Below are 19,189 nucleotides of genomic sequence, written 5' to 3' on the forward strand. Positions count from 1 at the left end.
GTGCCGCACATTCAGGACTTTGCGGCAAACCTGCACGGCGCACGGATCTTCTCCAAGGTAGATCTCGTCCGGGGATACCATCAAATCCCAATGCATCCTGACGACGTCCCCAAAACGGCTCTCATCACCCCATTCGGCCTTTTCGAGTTCCTCCGCATGCCGTTCGGCCTGAAGAATGCCGCACAGACGTTCCAGCGGTTAATGGACGCGGTGGGACGGGACCTGGACTTCGCGTTCATCTATTTGGATGACATCCTCATAGCCAGCGGCAGTCGTCAGGAGCATCTGTCCCACCTCCGTCAACTCTGCGCCCGACTGAGTGAGTACGGTCTTACAATCAACCCTGCCAAATGCCAGTTCGGACTTGATACCATTGACTTCCTGGGCCACAGGATTACTAAAGACGGGGCAACCCCTCTGCCCGCTAAGGTAGATGCGGTCCGCCACTTCCCCCGACCCACCACGATCAAAGGCCTTCAGGAATTCGTAGGTATGGTCAATTTCTACTGCCGCTTCCTCCCTTCAGCTGCCCGGATCATGCGCCCCCTGTTCGCCCTGATGTCGGGTCCGAGCAAGGACATTACCTGGGACGAGGAGTCCGCCGCCACTTTCGTTCAAACGAAGGAAGCTTTGGCGGACGCCGCAATGCTAGTACATCCCAGAATGGACACCCCTACCGCCCTCACAGTGGACGCATCCAACACGGCAGTCGGTGGGGTGCTGGAGCAACTCATCACAGGTCGCTGGCAACCCCTGGCGTTTTTCAGCAAACACCTGCGACCACCCGAGCTCAAGTACAGTGCTTTCGACCGGGAACTGTTGGCGCTCTACCTGGCAATCCGGCATTTCAGGTACTTCCTAGAAGGTCGGCCCTTCACCGCGTTCACGGACCACAAACCGCTTACCTTTGCGTTTACGAAAGCATCCGACCCCTGGTCATCCCGCCAGCAACGCCACCTGTCCTACATCTCTGAATACACGACGGATGTCCGGCACGTCTCGGGTAAGGACAATGTCGTGGCGGATGCGCTCTCTCACCCTACCGTTCATGCCCTTTCCCAAGGGGTAGACTTTGAGGCGCTGGCAGAGGCACAGCAGGCGGATGAGGAGATTCCGAGTTACAGGACCTCAGTCTCCGGTCTGCAGCTCCAGGACCTCCCCGTGGGCCCGGGTGAGAGGACCCTACTCTGTGACGTCGCCACCGGCCAGCCCCATCCGGTCGTCCCGACAGCCTGGCGGCGCCGCGTTTTCGACTCCATTCATAACTTGGCGCATCCCTCCATCCGGACAACTGTCCGGATGGTTTCCAGCAGGTTCGTTTGGCACGGACTCCGCAAACAGGTCAGTGAATGGGCTAGAACGTGCATGCACTGCCAGACGGCCAAGGTGCAGCGGCACACCAAAGCCCCACCGCAGCAGTTCCATCCCACCCACCGGCGTTTCGACCACATTCATGTGGATATCGTGGGCCCCCTGCCAGTGTCGCGCGGAGCGCGTTACCTCCTGACTATCGTGGACCGGTTCACAAGATGGCCAGAGGCGGTCCCGCTCACCGACACCACCTCCGAATCTTGCGCCCAAGCCCTGATCGCCACCTGGATATCTCGCTTTGGTGTACCAGCCCACATTACCTCCGACAGAGGCGCCCAGTTCACCTCCAGCCTGTGGTCAGCTATGGCCAGCCTTTTGGGGACTCAGCTGCACCACACAACTGCCTACCACCCACAGTCGAACGGGCTAGTGGAGCGTTTCCACCGTCACCTGAAGTCGGCCCTCATGGCCCGCCTACGAGGAGCCAACTGGGCGGACGAGTTTCCCTGGGTCCTACTCGGCATCCGCACAGCGCCCAAGGACGACCTGCACGCCTCGTCGGCCGAGTTGGTATACGGCGCGCCCCTGGTCATCCCCAGGGAGTTCCTACCAGCCCCAGGGGGGCAAGAGGAAGAACCCGCAGCAGTCCTGGGCAGACTTCGCGAGAAGCTCGGTAACCTGGCCCCCATACCCACTTCACAGCATGGGCGGCACCCGACCTGCGTACCCAAAGACCTACGGAACTGTAAGTTTGTGTTTGTACGAAGGGGCGGGCATCGGCCACCGCTGCAGCGGCCATACGAGGGGCCGTTTATGGTGCTCCGGAACAACGGGTCCACGTTCGTGCTGGACGTTGGGGGGAAGGAGGAGGTTTTCACGGTGGACCGCCTCAAGCCGGCCCATGTGGACCTGGCGCAACCGGCCGAGTTTCCGGTGCAGAGGCCGACCTCCCAAGCAGGTTCTGGCCCAGACTGTGGACATTGGGGGGTGTATCGCCGGTTCTGGGGGGGGGGTTATGTGGCGACCCATTTCCTAGCGTATCCGAACCGACTCACAATTAGATAGCCTACGGGGGTTTGCGAGCACAGAGCTTTGGAGCCTCCACGCCATGGGGGGCCGGTTGACAGAGGCTTAAAAGTGAGGCTGAAGTTTTCGAATAAAGTTTTTTCCTTCGACTGCAGTTACCGACTCCGTGTCGTAATTTTAGCTATCCGAACCGACTCACAATTAGATAGCCTACGGGGGTTTGCGAGCACAGAGCTTTGGAGCCTCCGCGCCATGGGGGGCCGGTTGACAGAGGCTTAAAGTGAGGCTGAAGTTTTCGAATAAAGTTTTTTTCCTTCGACTGCAGTACGACTCCGTGTCGTAATTTTAGCGTGTAGCACACCGCTACAACCTCTCAGTGTAGCACACGCTACAACCTCTCAGTTCAGCTCAAGAACTGAAAAGCAGCAAAGCAAAATTGGGAACAGGTAGTTCCCCCAGTTTTGTTACTACATTTCGATGGAGGTTGTTCATTGTGTTTGGAGTCTAAAGGCTTGTCAGTATTCCCCACGGTTCTTTCATGCTGTGTGTGTGTGCAGAGTTGGGGATTAGATCTGAGTTTCACAGGAATGCGAACCTTGATCTTTTCCTAAAGAAGAGTTTTGCAGGATACCAGTCTGAGAAGGTTGGGCCTCTTTGACTGCTCTTCCCTATTTTCCACAATTGTATTCCAGTGGCAATATTTCACAGGAGCTCGAAGGGATTTGTTAGGTCACCAAAGACTCTAGCAAATTTTTATAGATGTACCAGGGAGAGTTTTCTGACTGGCTGCCTCACTGTTAGATACGGAGGGGTCAATCCATAGGATACAAAAAAACGGTGAAGGGTTACAAACTCAGCTAGCTCCAGCATGGGTACGAGCCTCCCCACCATAGGGCACATCTTCAAAAGGTGGTGTCTCAAAAAGTCAGGGTCCATGATTAAGGATCTCCACCATCTGGGACATGCCCTCTTCTCACTGCTACCATCAGCTTCTTGCCCTCCGCAATCAAATTCCTGATTGGTCCATGAACACTACCTCAATATTTTGCTGTCATTCTGCTCTACTTATTTATCATTTTTAAATTTCTTATTGTAACTTTTCGGTAACTTTTTATGTTTCACACTGTACTACTGTCACAAAACAACAAATGTCACGGCATATGTCAGTGATGATAAATGGTTCTGATTCTGAACGAGCCGAATCTCAGCTGGAGGGGTCAGCTGGGCTGAGCTCTGATGGCTTTTAAGCTCAATACCCAGGATATTGGATCTGAGTTTGTACCACTGCAAAGTCAAGTTGAAGTTCGTTGTCAGAGGCACGTAAACTCAGAGTATAAATGCTATGAAAGTTTACACAACAATGGCACAGTACAGTAAAAATGTAAGTTAACATAGACTTAAGTTAAGATAAATTATACATGACTTAAACTAACATACACTACACACAATGTAATTCAGCAAATTGGTTTGTTATTGTCACATGTACAATGAAAAATGTTGTTTTGCATGACATCCACACAGATCATTGTCAAATCAGTGCACTGAGGTCATTCAGAGAAAAGCAATAAGGGAACTCAGAATGAAGTGTTATAGAGACAGAGAGTGCAGTGCAGTGAGACAGTAGGGTGCAAGGCATAATAAGGTGAGATCAAGAGGCATATTGAGGGACTGTTCAATAGTCTTTAAACAGTGGGATAGAAGCTGTCCTTGAATCTGCTGGTATGTGTTTTCAATTTTCTGCATAAAATGAGGAGGGAGGGGAGAATATCTGCAGTGGGCGGAGGTTTTGATGGTGGCTGCTCTGCCAAAGCTGCAGGAAGTGCAGACAGAGTCCATGCAGGGGAGGCTGGTTCATGTGATCTGTGTGCACAGCTCTCTGCAGTTTGTGCAGAGCGATTGCCAAACTGAGCCTTGGTGTATCCGGGGAGGATGCTCCATATTCTGCGGCAACATGTCAAACAAGTCATGCTAGATTACTTACACTATAAAAACAGTGGGGGGGGGGGTGTCCCTGATGATGGACCTTGAGGTGTGGGTCCTGTACCTGTTGAGGTGGCAGCATCGACAAGAGGGCATGGCCCTAATGGTTGGGGGAGAGTCCCTGACGATGCATCTTGCCTTCCTGCGATGTATCCTCTTGTAGACATCCTCAATGGTGGGAAGAGCTGTACCTGTGAAAAAACTGGCCACGTCCATTATTCCTGTAGCCTTTTGTATTCCTTTGCACTGGGCATTCCTTACCAAGCCAGTCAGAGTGCTCTCCACTGTCCATCTGTAGACGTTTGTTAGTCTTCGATGACATTCTGAACTCCTTAAGCTTGTAAGAAAGTAGGGATATTGGTGCACCTTCATGGCTGTATCTATGTGCTGAGCCAAGGTTGGATGCTCTTGAGATGTTGGCCGTCAGGAGCTTGAAGCTGCTCACGTACTCCTCCTGAAGCAGATTCTTCAATGAGGACTGGCGCACGTTCATGTTCTTGAAGTCTGCAATCAGTCCCTTGGTTTTGCTGACACTGAGTACAAGCATGTGAATAGGAGTCAGTTACTGCAAGTGGGGTGTATGAAAGAGGAGGTGGAGGCCTGTGGACAAAGTCTGTGAAGGGTGTTGGACTGTGAGCAAATAAAAGTAAAGGAAGTTGAGGCAAATTGAAGGAGTTCAGATACAGAGAAGCATTTCCCTGCGACACAATTTTGTATGACTTGTGTGTTCTATCGTGTATTGCGTATTCTATCTTGATGCTGACTAACAATTTTACTTTTCTCTTTGAACCCAACAGAAAAAGCCTCTATCAACAGTACTGAAGGAAGTCTGTGATGTGTAAGTACCTGCTGCCAGTGTTTTGAGTTCTGGGGAATATATAGCCAGCAGCACAGGATGCTAAAATAGGAATCTTTCAGTCAAAGACTATAAGACATGAGAGCAGAATTAGGCCATTCAGCCCATCGAGTCTGCTCTGCTGTTCCATCATGGTTAATCCCGGATCCTGGAAACCACCTGAACCAGTGAGGTTGAAGGACTAGTGATTATATTCCCTTTAGATGCTGTTTGTTCCTATCTAGAGATGCTGTCTGACCTGCTGAGTTCCTGCAGCATTTTTTTGTGCGCTGCTATACATGTCCAGCATTAACAGAATCTTTAGTGTTTTGGATAATATTTCCAAGTCCAGGAAATATTACCAGCAGGTTCAGGAGTTGTTATTCTCCAACCATCAGGCTCCTGAACCAGCATGGATAACTTCTCTCACCTCAACACTGAATTATCCACAACCTATAGGCTCACGGTCAAGGTCTCTACATCTCATGTTCTCAGTATTAATTATTTTTGTATTTGCACCGATTGCTTTTCTTTTGCTCATTGGTTGATTGTCTTTTTGTGTAGTTTTTAATTGATTTTATTGTATTTCTTTGTTCTACTGTGAACACCTTCAAGAAAGTTAATCTGAAGGTAGTATATGGTGACCTTAATATTGACTTGACTTTAAACTTCAGTCAGAATAGGTGTCTGACATGGAGCTGAACCTGTGATGATGACCCTTGTTAATGAAGCCCTTTTCCTTTCAGATGATAGAGGTTGCAGGTTTGGGAGGTGCTGTTGGGATAGCCCAGGTGTGTACGTTTTGTAAGGGGTGCCCACTGCAGCCATGGTGTACAGGTGGTGTAGGGGGGTGTACATTTAATGTGGTGAATGGTGTGCCAATCAAGCTGGCTGCTTAATTAGTGCTGAGTTTCCTGAGAGTAATGGAACTCCATTTACTTAAGCAGTGCAGAGTATTCCAGAATTCTCCTGGCTGTGCCTCGTAGATGGTGGGAAGGATTTGCAGTGTCAAGAGTACTTTACCTGATCTTGTATCCATGTGGTTTCCACTGATATTTTAGATCGGCTACTGGATGAGCAGATGGTAAAACCTTTGTAGTCCAGAAAAGAGGTGGCTCAGTAAGGGAGAGTTAAGGGCAGCAACTGCATGGGAAATATCATCTCCAAGCCACTCAGCTCTTTGATTTGGAGATGCTTGACCCATTCCTTCAGAGTCAATGGGACTTTCTCAGATACTTGTGTGAAGGAACTTTGCTTGCCACCTATCAGCCCCAAAGGTTGTCATGCAGGCATGGGCTGCGTCGTTCACTGATGCAAATGGGATTGAGCATAGTGCAGTCCCCTGTGAGCCTCCCTAATCCTGTCCGTACAATGCAGTGGAGCTTGTTGAGGAAGCAGCTGAAAATGGTTGGGGAGATCAGACTGCCCTGAAGACCCCTGCCTGTGAAAGCCTGGGCTGGAATGACTGCTTCCCCCCACCCCACCAACAACCACAACACCATCTTCTGCATGAGTAAACTACCCCCTCAATTTCCACTGTCTCCACTTTAATGGGGCTGCTTGATGCCCCCTTTAGTGAAATACTTCCTTGATGCTGAAGGAAATTGCTCACACTGTATTTCGGGATTTTATTTCCACTAGCCATGTTTGAATCAAAATGCAGAGCTGGGTATTTCTGGTGAAATCTGAGCTGGATGTCGCTGAGTAGGTGATTGGAGACCAGCGACTAACCAGCAATGACAGGGAGTTTTCCCATCTCTGATGTTAACAGTAGATTGATAGATATAGCAGTGTACTTTTACAGTAAGTACTGAGGAAATGCTCTGTCCCTTTGAATATTCTTTTTCCTATAACATTGAAAGCAGCCATTCATCTCATTGAGTCTATGATGGGAGTATTTGCCTGTGAGCCATTCCCTCTTGTATACCTCATCATCTCCCCCAGTTAAACCTGAGCAGCCAATTAACCCACCAGCCTGCATGACTTTGGGTTATAGGAGGCAACCTACACTGTCACAGCAAACTCCACATAGACAGCATCGAGGCTCGGGTCACTAGAGGTTTGAGTCAGTGGCTTTGACAGATAGCAGCAGTCAGACCACGCTGTCACCAACACCAGTGTGAGGGCTACACCCAGTCTCTTCCTCACACCAAAGAGTAGGGTGGAGGGCCACAGAGCCATCATTCAGCTCCAGGCTTTGCTGAGCAGCACCACACAGGTGACCCCAATGACAAGCACACATTGAGCACGGTTCCCCTGCACTGATTTGCCTTCCTGTTCTGAGGGGAGGCAGTTTCCAGGTATCAGACCTGAGTCTGTGAACACCATGGGCACCCTGGGCACTGTGTTGCCTTGGAAACATTGAAGTGTATGATAGCAACATTTGGAGCCACATTGGCTTGTACCTCTGCCCCTAGTCATCTGAATCGCCCAAACAATCCAGGCTACCTGTCCCACCGAGCTCCCCTGGACTCTTTCCTGCAACCTCACCCCCTCCCTCCTGTCCTGACAAACTCTCCATCCTTCCCGTGGCTGTACCATTAACCTCCTCCCTCCCCTACCTTCGCCATCAGTCCCATTAGCCTCCCCCACTCCCCACCACCTGTCCCACCAGCCATTCTACCTGCTGCCTCTCCAATCAACCTACTCTTGGCTGCCTATCCCATCAACCTCAACATACACCTCCTCCGTGTGTGTCCCGACACTACCCTCAATCCACCAAGTGCCCCATCAACCTCTCGCCACCCCACCTCCGCCACCGTCAGCCCTCTGACCCAGCCACATTTGCCCTGAGCAGCCTCAGCACTGAATACCCTGTCTACATGGGACCTGCTTGGAGAGCTGGCTGAGGTCTGGGGCACGATCACTCTCTCCGTTATCCAGAACACTCCTTACTTACCCGCACTGGCCAACCACACGTCAGGAAAACAGCCTGTGTTTGAGTTATCATTGATAATCTGCCCAGCTGTTAATAACCAGTTCACTGCAAGCACCTAGTAGGTGAGGTTTGAAGGGATGAAATGTAATGCCGATTTCTTTGTCCGTCACGTCAAGGTGGAACAAGAATAATCCGGAGCAGTTCGCACTGCAATACACAGATGGAATACAGAGCTACATCACAGAAACGGTGAGGGGCGATGGGTGAGACGGGAGGGGTTCAGATACATCACAGAAACGGTGAGGGGCGATGGGTGAGTCGGGAGGGGTTCAGATACATCACAGAAATGATGAGGGGCGATGGGTGGGTTCAGATACATCACAGAAACAGTGAGGGGCGATGGGTGAGACGGGAGGGGTTCAGGTACATCACGGAAATGGTGAGGGGCACTGGGTGAGACGGGAGGGGTTCAGATACATCACAGAAACGGTGGGGGGGCGATGGGTGAGACAGGAGGGAGGTTCAGATACATCACAGAAACTGTGAGGGCCATTGGGTGAGACAGGAGGGGGGGTTCAGATATATCACAGAAACGGTGAGGGGCACTGGGTGAGACCAGAAGTGGGATACAGATACATCACAGAAACAGTGAGGGGCACTGGAGGGGTGAGGGATGGGGTTGTGTGTGGGTTTTATGGTGGTCGGGAGCTTGTCTGAGTATCTTCCCCTTCACCCTCAGTCAGAGGGGTAGGTGTGCTCTGGATGTCAGGCATTAGTCTAAGTGAGCAAAGTGTATCTCTTCGGAGATATTGAAGTGAATGACTGCAACTACAGTTCTGGAACGAGCCATGACCTTTTGTACCAGTGCCCTTAGGTCACCTGTAGTACTTCTCCTTGTCCATTTATCCACCCCAACACTACCTGTCCTTGCAACCTCCAGGAGTCCTCCCATGTCCCAGTAATCTCTTCCCCCCCCCCTCACTGCCCCCACCAACTGCCTTATCAAACTCACCACTCCCATAGCCTTCATCTGCTGCCTGTCCCAGCAACCTCCTCATAGTCTTGATATGATTTATTTGAACCTTGGTTTCAGCTCAGTGAATTTCACTGAGACCAGTTCTTCTTCCATCTTACCAGCTAGTTCCTCATTGCAGGTGATCAGGAATGCATCTATTACCCAGTTGGGAGAAGATCCTCTAATCTCTCTGTCACGTCTTTTTGCAGCTCACACTAGTGGGCACAGTGTACTTGAAGATCATCATCTGGTATTCTTCCTTTCTTTTCCAATTCAGAGAGGCTGGGACATTGGAAAAGCTTGCAATGGCTAATGTTGCACTTAAACTGGGTTAACTTGGACAGAAATGTGGACATGACCCATTTGACTCTAAGATTCACATAATTTCCTTGCAATTGAAGACTAATTTCATTAAACTTTGCAAATAATTCTGTCAAATAAGTAATGTCATACCTAATATTCTTGTTGATTAGTGAATGAAGCTTTCAAGTCTTCAAAGAATGTTGGTGAGTGGAATGTCCTCTTTGAAAAATTGCTCAACAATCTGAAATATTGACTGCCCCCTTCATTTCTGTTTCTAGTCCACTTGTGACTATCAACTCTTGAACCATGCTTTCATCTTTTATGAACTGAGCATAACTAAGAAGAAAAGTTTCATTGCCTGACAACATTGACTCATCCAACTGCAGAGCAAATTCTGTTGTGCTAAGCATGTTGCACAATGTATCTTCCACATTCTCAGACATTTCATCTGTTCATCTTTGAAAACAGTTGTCAATGAGCAGAATAATTGTAATTATTTGGTTTGTTGACTAATGCAAAACTACTCAGAACCTCCCTTATTGCTGGCAGAATCAGTTCTTCTCCATTTGGGGCTTTCCAGATTCAGCAATGAGCAATGCAGCATGTATCCCATTGCTATTTTGTTAAGTACACGCGTTTTGAAGTTTTTTCAGTTTCTGAAAGTTTCCACAAAGTAACTGAAAATAAGCCAAGTTCTTGTTTGCTTTATCAGAGTGTATTCTCTTCAAATGTTCAAGAGATCTGGATGGTTTCATTGCCTCATTTGAAAAACATTTTCACACAACAGACCATTGGCTGCTGTTGGTTGCTTGGTGCTGATATAAATCCCTATTTCAGATACTCCACACTTTACTGTCTACACTTCATTTTTATTTGGTTTACTTCTGCCAGTCTCATTATGGATTCATGTCTATGATCAATAATTTTTTGTTGAAGTCTAACCTCAATTGTTGCGATGAATAAAGGGGAAAGCATGACATCATCATAGCTCAGTGGAAAACCTGACTCTCGTCCTGAAGGTACACAAAGTGGGGCAGCGATATCATGTTTGGGCTGTACCCTAGAAAACTGCAGTCAAGGCCATTCAAAAGGACAGATTTTGAAATTTACCCCCATTGATCAGTGTACGGTAACTCACAGCAACTGTATCACTGTGTGATTAGAGTATAGGGATCATACTAGCTAACTGCTCTACAATAGTGACTGGCAATAATAGGGGAGGCAGGCCTGGAAATAACACAATGTCTTCAGATTTCTCATGATATATATGTCCAATTCAGAAATGCCACATTACTTTTCAATGATAATAACATGCTTCCAGCTAAGTTTAAGAGAACGGTGGGTTAGCAAGAGATGAGGCGATTACATGATCATTGTAATCAATTATGAGGCACTGAGGATAAAATATTTATAATAAATAATTTTTAAAATTAAGCATGTCATCATCTCATCATCAGCGATCACTCATTGCTTTATAGACCAGAAGCTTAGCGTTCATCTTGATATCCCGATCTTTCAAGTCAAGTCAAGTCAACTTTTATTGTCATTTCGACCATAACTGCTGGTACAGTGCATAGTAAAAATGAGACAATGTTTTTCAGGACCATGGTTTACATGACACAGTATAAAAACTAGACTGAACTAAGTAATAATTTTTAAAAAAACACAGAGAAAGCTACAGTAGACTACAGACCTACACTGGACTGCATAAAGTGCACAAAAACAGTGCAGACATTACAATAAATAATAAACAGGACAATAGGACAAGGTGTCAGTCCAGGCTTCGGGTATTAAGGAGTCTGATAGCTTGGGGGAAGAAACTGTTATATAGTCTGGTCGTAAGAGCCCGGATGCTTCAGAGCCTTTTCCCAGACATAGAAACATAGAAAATAGGAGCAAGAGTAGGCCAGTCGGCCCTTCGAGCCTGCACCGCCATTCAGTATGATCATGGCTGATCATCCAACTCAGAACCCTGTACCTGCTTTCTCTTCATTACTCCTGATCCCTTTAGCCACAAGGGCCATATCTAACTTACTCTTAAATATAGCCAATGAACCGGCCTCAACTGTTTCCTGTGGCAGAGAATTCCACAGATTCACCACTCTCTGTGTGAAGAAGTTTTTCCTCATCTCGGTCCTCTGTGACCCCTCGTTCTGGACTTCCCCAACATCGGAAACAATCTTCCTGCATCTAGCCTGTCCAATCCCTTTAGAATTTTATACGTTTCAATAAGATCCCCCCTCAATCTTCTAACGACTCTTCAGACGGCAGGAGGGAGAAGAGATTGTATGAGGGGTGCATGGGGTCCTTCATAATGCTGTTTCCTTTGCAGATGCAGCATGTAGTGTAAATGTCCGTGATGGCAGGAAGAGAGACCCCGATGGTGTTGTCAGCTGTCCTCACTATCCGCTGCAGGATCTTGCGATCCGAGATGGTGCAATTTCCAAACTAGGCAGTGATGTAGTTGCTCAGAATGCTCTCAATACAACCCCTATAGAATGTGATGATGATGGGGGGTGGGAGGTGGACTTTCCTCAGCCTTCAAAGAAAGTAGAGACGCTGTTGGGCTTTCTTTGCTATGGAGTTGGTGTTGAGGGACCAGGTGAGATACTCTGTCAGGTGAACACCAAGAAATTGGGTGCTCTTTACGATCTCTACTGAGGAGTCGTCGATGTTCAGCGGGGAGTGGTTGTTCCGTGCCCTCCTGAAGTCAACAACCATCTCTTTTGTTTTGTTCACATTCAGAGACAGGTTGGCTCTGCACCAGTCTGTTAGCCGCTGCACCTCCTCTCTGTAAGCTGACTCGTCGTTCTTGCTGATGAGACCTACTACGATCGTGTCATCGGCAAACTTGATGATATGGTTCAAGCTGTGTGTTGCAGCACAGTTGTGGGTCAGCAGAGTGAACAGCAGTGGACTGAGCATGCAACCCTGGGGAGCCCCTGTGCTCAGTGTGGTGGCGTTGGAGATGCTGCTCCAGATCCAGACTGACTGAGATCTCCCAGTCAGGAAGTCTAGGATCCAGTTGCAGAGGGAGGTGTTCAGGCCCAATAGGCTCAGCTTTCCAATCAGTTTCTGAGGGATGATTGTGTTGAATGCTGAACTAAAGTCTATGAACAGCATCTGAACGTACGTGTCTTTTTTGTCCAGGTGGGTTAGGGTCAGGTGGAGGGTGGTGGCAATGGCATCATCTGTTGAGTGGTTGGGACAGTACGCAAACTGCAGGGGGTCCAGTGAGGGGGGGCAGCAGGGTCTTGATATGCCTCATGACGAGCCTCTCAAAACACTTCATGATGATGGATGTAAGCACAACAGAACGGTAGTCATTTAGGCAGGACACTGAAGACTTCTTCGGCACGGGGACGATGGTCCCCGTTGGAATGCACGTTGAATGGTGAAGCACGTTGGAATGGTGGCACTGCTCAGGGAGATGTTGAAGATGTCAGTGAGAACATCTGCTAGCTGGTCTGTACATCCTCTGAGCACTCTACCAGCGATGTTGTCTGGTCCAGCAGCCTTCCGTGGGTTGACCCTGCACAGGGTTCTTCTCACGTCGGCCACGGAGAGACACAGCACCTGGTCATTCGCAGGAGAGGTGGACTTCCTCGCTACCACGTCATTTTCCGTCACAAACGGGGCGTAGAAGTTATTCACCGCATTTGGGAGGGAGGCATCACTTGCACAGTCAGGTGATGTTGTCTTGTAATTGGTGATGTCCTGGATGCCCTTCCACATGCGCCGCGTGTCGCCACTGTCCTGGAAGTAACTGGATTAGCTGGGCATGTGCACGCTTTGCCCCTCTGATGGCTCGGGGCAGTTTGGCCCTTGCTGTTGTTAAAGCTGCCTTGTCGCCTGCTCTGAAGGTGGAGTCACGGGTCCTCAGCAGCGCACGCACCTCCGTGGTCATCCATGGCTTCTGGTTGGAGTGTGTAGTGACGGTCTTGGACACAGTGACGTCATCGATGCACTTGCTGATGTAGCTGGTCACTGATGCCGTGTACTCCTCTAAATTGGTAGAGTCGCCATCGGTTGCAGCCTCCCTGAACATGTGCCAGTCAGTGTGCTCAAAGCAGTCTTGAAGAGCAGAGATGGCTCCTGCCGGCCAGGTTTTCACCTGCTTCTGAACTGGTCTGGAGTGCCTGACAAGCGGTCTATATGCTGGGATTAGCATAACAGAGATGTGGTCTGAGCATCTGAGGTGGTGGCGGGGCTCTGCCCGGTACACGTCGGGGATGTTTGTGTAGACCAGGTCCAATGCGTTCTCCCCCTTCGTTGCAAAGTCCACATACTGATGGAATTTGGGGAGCACTGACTTAAGATCGCGTGGTTAAGATCACCGGCGACAATAAACAGACCATCAGGATGTGCATTCTACAGTTCGCTAAAGACCCTCTTTCTCAGCCTGGCAAAAGCTCCACTCACACAGGCTATTCAGCAATTTATTTCAAGGTCAATGTTGGCTCTTGAAGAAAGAAGGCTGCCAAGATATGGAAATGCTCAGTGTTCTCCAGAGCGATGTTGTCAACTTGGATGGTTGAGGTTTAGGAGCTGGACCTGGAGCAGATTGGTGTGGGACTTGGGTTTTCTTGATGTTTAGATTAAGTCCCAGGAACGTATGCTCTGGCAAAGGTATCCATTTGCTCTGTAGATCTTCCTCAGAGCGAGCAGTGATTGTGTTGTCGTCTGCATGTTGGAGCTCCATGATGGAGCTCTTGCTCTTGCCCTTGCTCTTTGCCTTGAACCTGTTAAGATTAAAGAGCTCCCCATCTGTCCTGTAGAGAATCTGGACTCTTTGTGGGAGGTCTTGGCCTGAGAAGTGAAGGACGGTTGCAATGAAAATGGCAAACAGGGTTGGGGCAGTGCTGCACCCCTGTTTGACCCGTGTCTCAACCTTAAAAGGTGCTGTTTCAGAGCTGCTGTTGCTGAGGACTGTTGCACTTATATCATTGTGTAAGAGCTGCAGGATCCTGAGGTATTTCTCTGAGCACCTGATACTGGACATTACCTGCCAAAGGGCAGGACAATTTACACAGTCAAATGCTTTTGGTTTACGAAGGCCATATAAAGTGGGAGATTTTGTTCCCATGGGAAAAAAGTGAGTTCATTCACCTGGATCTCTTCCCCTCATGATTTTATACACCTCTATGAACTCCCCCCTCAGCCTACCCAACCTCTTTTTATAACTCAAAATCGAGTCATTTGTCAAATGCAAAAGTATGCGTGTGCACAGGTACAATGAAAACTTGCAGCACATTGTCTCACTTTAGAAAAGATGTGGAAGCATTAGAGAGGGTGCAGAGGAGATTTACCAGGATACTGCCTGGATTAGAGAGCTTGTCTTGTGAAGATAGGTTGAGTGAGCTAAGGCTTTTCTCTTTGGGGTGAAGGAGGGTGAGGAGTGACTTCGTAGACATGTACAAGTTAAGAGACTTCAATAGAGTGGTCAAACAGAGACTTTTTCCCAGGATGGAAATGACTAATATCAGGGAGCATAATTTGATGGTGACTGGAGGGAGGTGTCAGGCGTAAGTTTTTACAGAGTGGAGGATGTGTGGAATGCCTTGTGTGGGGTGGTGGTAGAAGCAGATACATTAGAGGCATATAAGAAACACTTAGATGGGCGCATGGATGATAGAAGAATAGAGTTAGATTGGTCTTAGGGTAGGTTAGGTCGGCAGGCTCAATTATTCAGGGCAAGAGTGAACAAGAAGGGTTTTTGCAGAGCCTGCATGAATTGGAGGTGTGAAGAGAAACCAGCTCACAGAAATATAATTGAGTAAAGATTGGGAAAGGGTAGTGTAGCAGTTAGCACAACTCTTTACAACACACCAACTGTAAGAACAAGTTTCAATTCCCACTGCTGTCTGTATGTAGTTTGTATGTTCTCCCCACGACTGTGTGTGCTTCGTCTGGGTGCCCTGGTGTCCTCCTGCAATCCAAACATGTACATTCAGGGCTAGTGAGCTGTAGGCCTGCCATGTTAGTGCCAGAAGCATGTTAACACTTCAAGGCTGCCCCAGCACATCCCTGATGCTATTGACACATTTCACTGCGTGTTTCAGTGTACACGTAACAAATAAAGCTAATATTTTAAATCTTTAAACTGAATTTTGGGGGCTGTACGTAGGGAGTTAAAGGGTGGAGAGCCATGTTTGATCCTGACCTCCAGTGCTGTCTGTTTGCATGCTCTCCATATGACTGCGTATGTTTCCCCCTACTGCTCCGGGTTCATCCTGCATCTGCCTCTGCCGGACCCTCTCCTCCCTCCCTCCGGATCCTCTCCTCACCTCCCGGCCCCTCTCCCCCCCCGGACCCTCACTTTCCCCCCCCCTCCACCGATCCTCTCCTTCCCTCCCACCCCATCTGCAACTCACTCTCCATTTTCTCATTACAGAATCGCCATGAAATTAAGAATGGCAGCATTCTGCGCCTGGCAACGGCTCCGGTAAGTCCCTCCCCAGCTGAGTACCGGCAGACCTGCTCCTGTTAACAAATTCAGGTGTCCACAAACTTTCCCCAGTTCAGTCAGCCGGATCTTCCCAGTCAGGAAGTTTGGGTTAGAAGCATAACAATTTTCAAGCCGACCCTATGGATCTGTCTCGGCATTTCAGATGAAGAAGGAAACTCCACCCTGGCTTCCCTACTCCACCTACGGCAGGTGCCTGTGTACCCTTCTCATTTTGTGGCTGCCAACACACTGACCCATAGGAGTCAACTGCCTCTGGTACACTCTGTCTGTCCTTCTGAGTTGGGTTTTGATGACAGGTCATTTGTTTGTGATGTCACGATGAAATGTCAACTCTTTATTCATTTCCATAGATGCTGCCTGACCTGCTGAGTTCCTCCGGAGGGGAGGGAGGGGTGTGTGTTGCTCTAGTTGTGGGGATCGTGCTGATCCTCTGAGTGCATCGGAACTGGGTCATTACTGTTGTGTGCAGCCAGATACGGTGAAAGGATGCATACTGCTTACACAGTGCAGTGAGCTGTAACAAGGGAAAACACGAATGATACAGAATAAAGTGTAACAGCTACAGGGAGAGTGCAGTCCAGGTAAATAGTAAAACAAGGCAGATTATCAAGTCAAGAGTCCATCTTGTACTTGGGAAACATTTACTCTAATGGGGTAGAAGCTGTCCTTGAGCTGAGTGGTACGTGCCTTTAGGCTTTGAATCGTACTCGGGAGAAGGGAGAAGAGGGAATGTCTGTGGAGGGTGTGTCTTTGATAATGCTGGAGGCAGTGAGATGGATACAAGGAGGGCAGGCTCCATTGTGATGTGTTGAGCCCCGCTCTGCTAACGGAGACGAAGCCGTGGATAAGTGAGGCTGGCCATCTCCCTCAGGGATCCCTCTCCAACCATTCCAATCTGTTGCCCTTCATTGGCTGCATCAAGTTGGCCAGTGCTGGTCTTTGTCTTCACTTCCAGGGCTCAGGCTTTCCCTACCCCTGTCTTCCCTCCATAAGAGCAGGAGACATTGGAGCAGGATTAGGCACATCAACCCATCGTGTCTGCTCTACCGTTCCGTCATGCAGGTTTATTATCCCTCTCAACCCCATTCTCCCCAGAACCTTTGACACCATCACGAATCAAGAGCCTATCAATCTCCACTTCAAGTATATCCAAAGACTTGGTCTCCACAGCTGTCTTTAGGAATGAATTCCATAGATTCACCATCCTCTGGCTAAAGAAATTCCTCCTCATCTCTGCTCTAAAGGGACATATTTTGTTCTGAGGCTGTGCCTGCTGAATCTAGACTCCCTCACCATTGGAAACATCCTCTCTGTGACCACTCTATCCAGGCCTTTCAATATCTGATGGGTTTCAATCAGATCCTCTTTCACTCTTCTAAAATCCAGCAAGTACAGGCTCAGAGCTATCAAAAGCTCCTCATACCTTTCAATCTTAAGACCATTCTCATGGAACTTCTTTCGATCCTCTCCAATGCGAGCACATCCAAGGGACCAAAATTGCTCACAACATTCCAAGTGCAGTCTGACTAATGACTTATAAAGTTTCTGCATTACATCCTTGTTTTTATATTCTAGTCCTCTCAAGATGAATGCTAACATTGACTAACCTTTAGGAAATCCTGTACTAAGCGATTAAATAGTTTCTGACATGGACTAGATGGACTGAAGGGCCTGTTTCTGTGCTGTACTTCTCTATGACTCCAAAGTCCCTTTACATTTCTGATTTCTGAATTTGCTTCTCCAGTTCTAGAGATCAGAAATGCTTCATTTCAGCATTCTTCACATTCTTCCCTGTAATTCACCTTCATGGAGAGGGGGGTGGGGTGGGCCTTTTCTGCAGCTCTGATATTCTCTCCTCACTCCTCCCAGTTATTCCTCAAAACCCACCTCAATCAGAATCAGATTATCACCTGATGTATGATATGTTTTTGCCCAAAACAAAATTAAATAGTGCACCAGAGGAATAGTGTTCATGGGCTCTTCAGAAGTCGGATGGCAGAGGGGAAGACATGGAGTGTGGCCTTTAGGTTCATGAACCTGCTCCCCGATGGTAGTAATGAGAAGAGGGAACGTCTTGTACGGTAACTGACTTTAATGATGGATACCACCTTCTTGAAGATGTCCTCCGTGGCAGGAGTGTGTTATCCGTGGTGTTGCTGGTTGAGTCTACAACCTCTGCAGCCTCTTTCAATTCTGTACATTGGAGTCCCCATACCAGGCAAACTCCATAACACGCAACCAGTCAGAAAGTCCTCCATTGTGCGTTTGCAAAAGTCTTTGATGCCGTATCAAATGTATATGCATGTATGAGTGTGTGTATACAGGTGTGTGTGTGTATGTGTACAGGTCTATTTAATTATATGCATGTATGAATGTGTGTATACAGGGGTGTGTGTACGTGTGCAGGTCTATATTTAATTATGTGCATGTATGAGCATGTGTATACAGGTCTATATTGAAGTATGTGTGTGTATGAGTGTATATACAGATATGTGTGCACACACACACATGCGTTTGCAGACCTGTGTGTCCGGGCCTACCTGTGTATGTGCTGTAAGTTTGTGTCTATGCAAGCATGTGCATTTTTGGTGTAGGCATGTATGCTCCCTTCTAGAAAGTGTTGTGGTACTATGAAAACAAAAACTTTACACCATCTTAAAATTTCTTCTCCCAGGCAGTTAATCTCATCAACCATTCTAGTTAGCCTCCCCCTCCCACCCCCTCCATGCATTACCTCAGTCATGGCACTTTAAACCTCTTTTTATAATGCTATTACATTGTAAGTATATGCCGGTATTTATTTATGCACATCTTATTCCATATCTGCCCTTTAGCCTCTAACTTGGTGAGAGGGTAAGAGGGAGGGGAGAGACACGATATGTATATAGGCCCAAAGTAAGAAGGGTGAGTTTTTTGTACAGAGAGTGATGGATTTATAGAACACGCTGCCCAGAGGAAGTGGTAGAGGCGGGCATGACGACAGCATTTAAAAGACATTTGGACAGGTATGTAGATTGGAAAGGGATTTTAAAGGGATGTGGGGCAAATAAGGCTAGCCTGGTCAAGTGAACGAGTTGGGCCAAGTGCTCAGTTTCTGTTCTGCATAAAGCAACACAAATAAATGGTGGAGGAACTCAGCAGGGCTGGCAGCATCTATGGAAAAGAGTTAACAGTCCAAGTTTCAGGCCGAGACCCTTCATCAGGACTGAAAAGAAAGGTTTTGTATAACTCTTTGACTCTGACTCTAGAATTACTTTGTGTTTCACATTACCTCTCTCTCCTCACATTTTGGTCGTGTCAATGCTAGCACAGTGTAGTCTAAGGTTAAGCTGATCTGTAAAAGTACATGCTGTGCAAAGAATCTGTCAAGCA

General features: G+C 48.1%; 1 protein-coding gene across 2 annotated transcripts in view; it reads left to right on the forward strand.

The window, feature by feature from the left end:
• Positions 1 to 19,189, forward strand: part of elmo3 (engulfment and cell motility 3) — a 139,755-nt gene that overhangs the window by 38,733 nt on the left and 81,833 nt on the right. For both annotated transcript variants that reach the window (XM_059992528.1, XM_059992526.1), the window contains exons 3-5: positions 5,115 to 5,155; positions 8,207 to 8,279; positions 15,743 to 15,793. In XM_059992528.1, the coding sequence (XP_059848511.1) occupies positions 5,115 to 5,155; positions 8,207 to 8,279; positions 15,743 to 15,793 (165 nt within the window). The remainder of the gene's footprint in view (positions 1 to 5,114; positions 5,156 to 8,206; positions 8,280 to 15,742; positions 15,794 to 19,189) is intronic.

Source organism: Hypanus sabinus, chromosome 17 (assembly GCF_030144855.1).
Source record: "Hypanus sabinus isolate sHypSab1 chromosome 17, sHypSab1.hap1, whole genome shotgun sequence".
In the NCBI taxonomy this organism is placed as follows: Eukaryota; Metazoa; Chordata; class Chondrichthyes; order Myliobatiformes; family Dasyatidae; genus Hypanus; species Hypanus sabinus.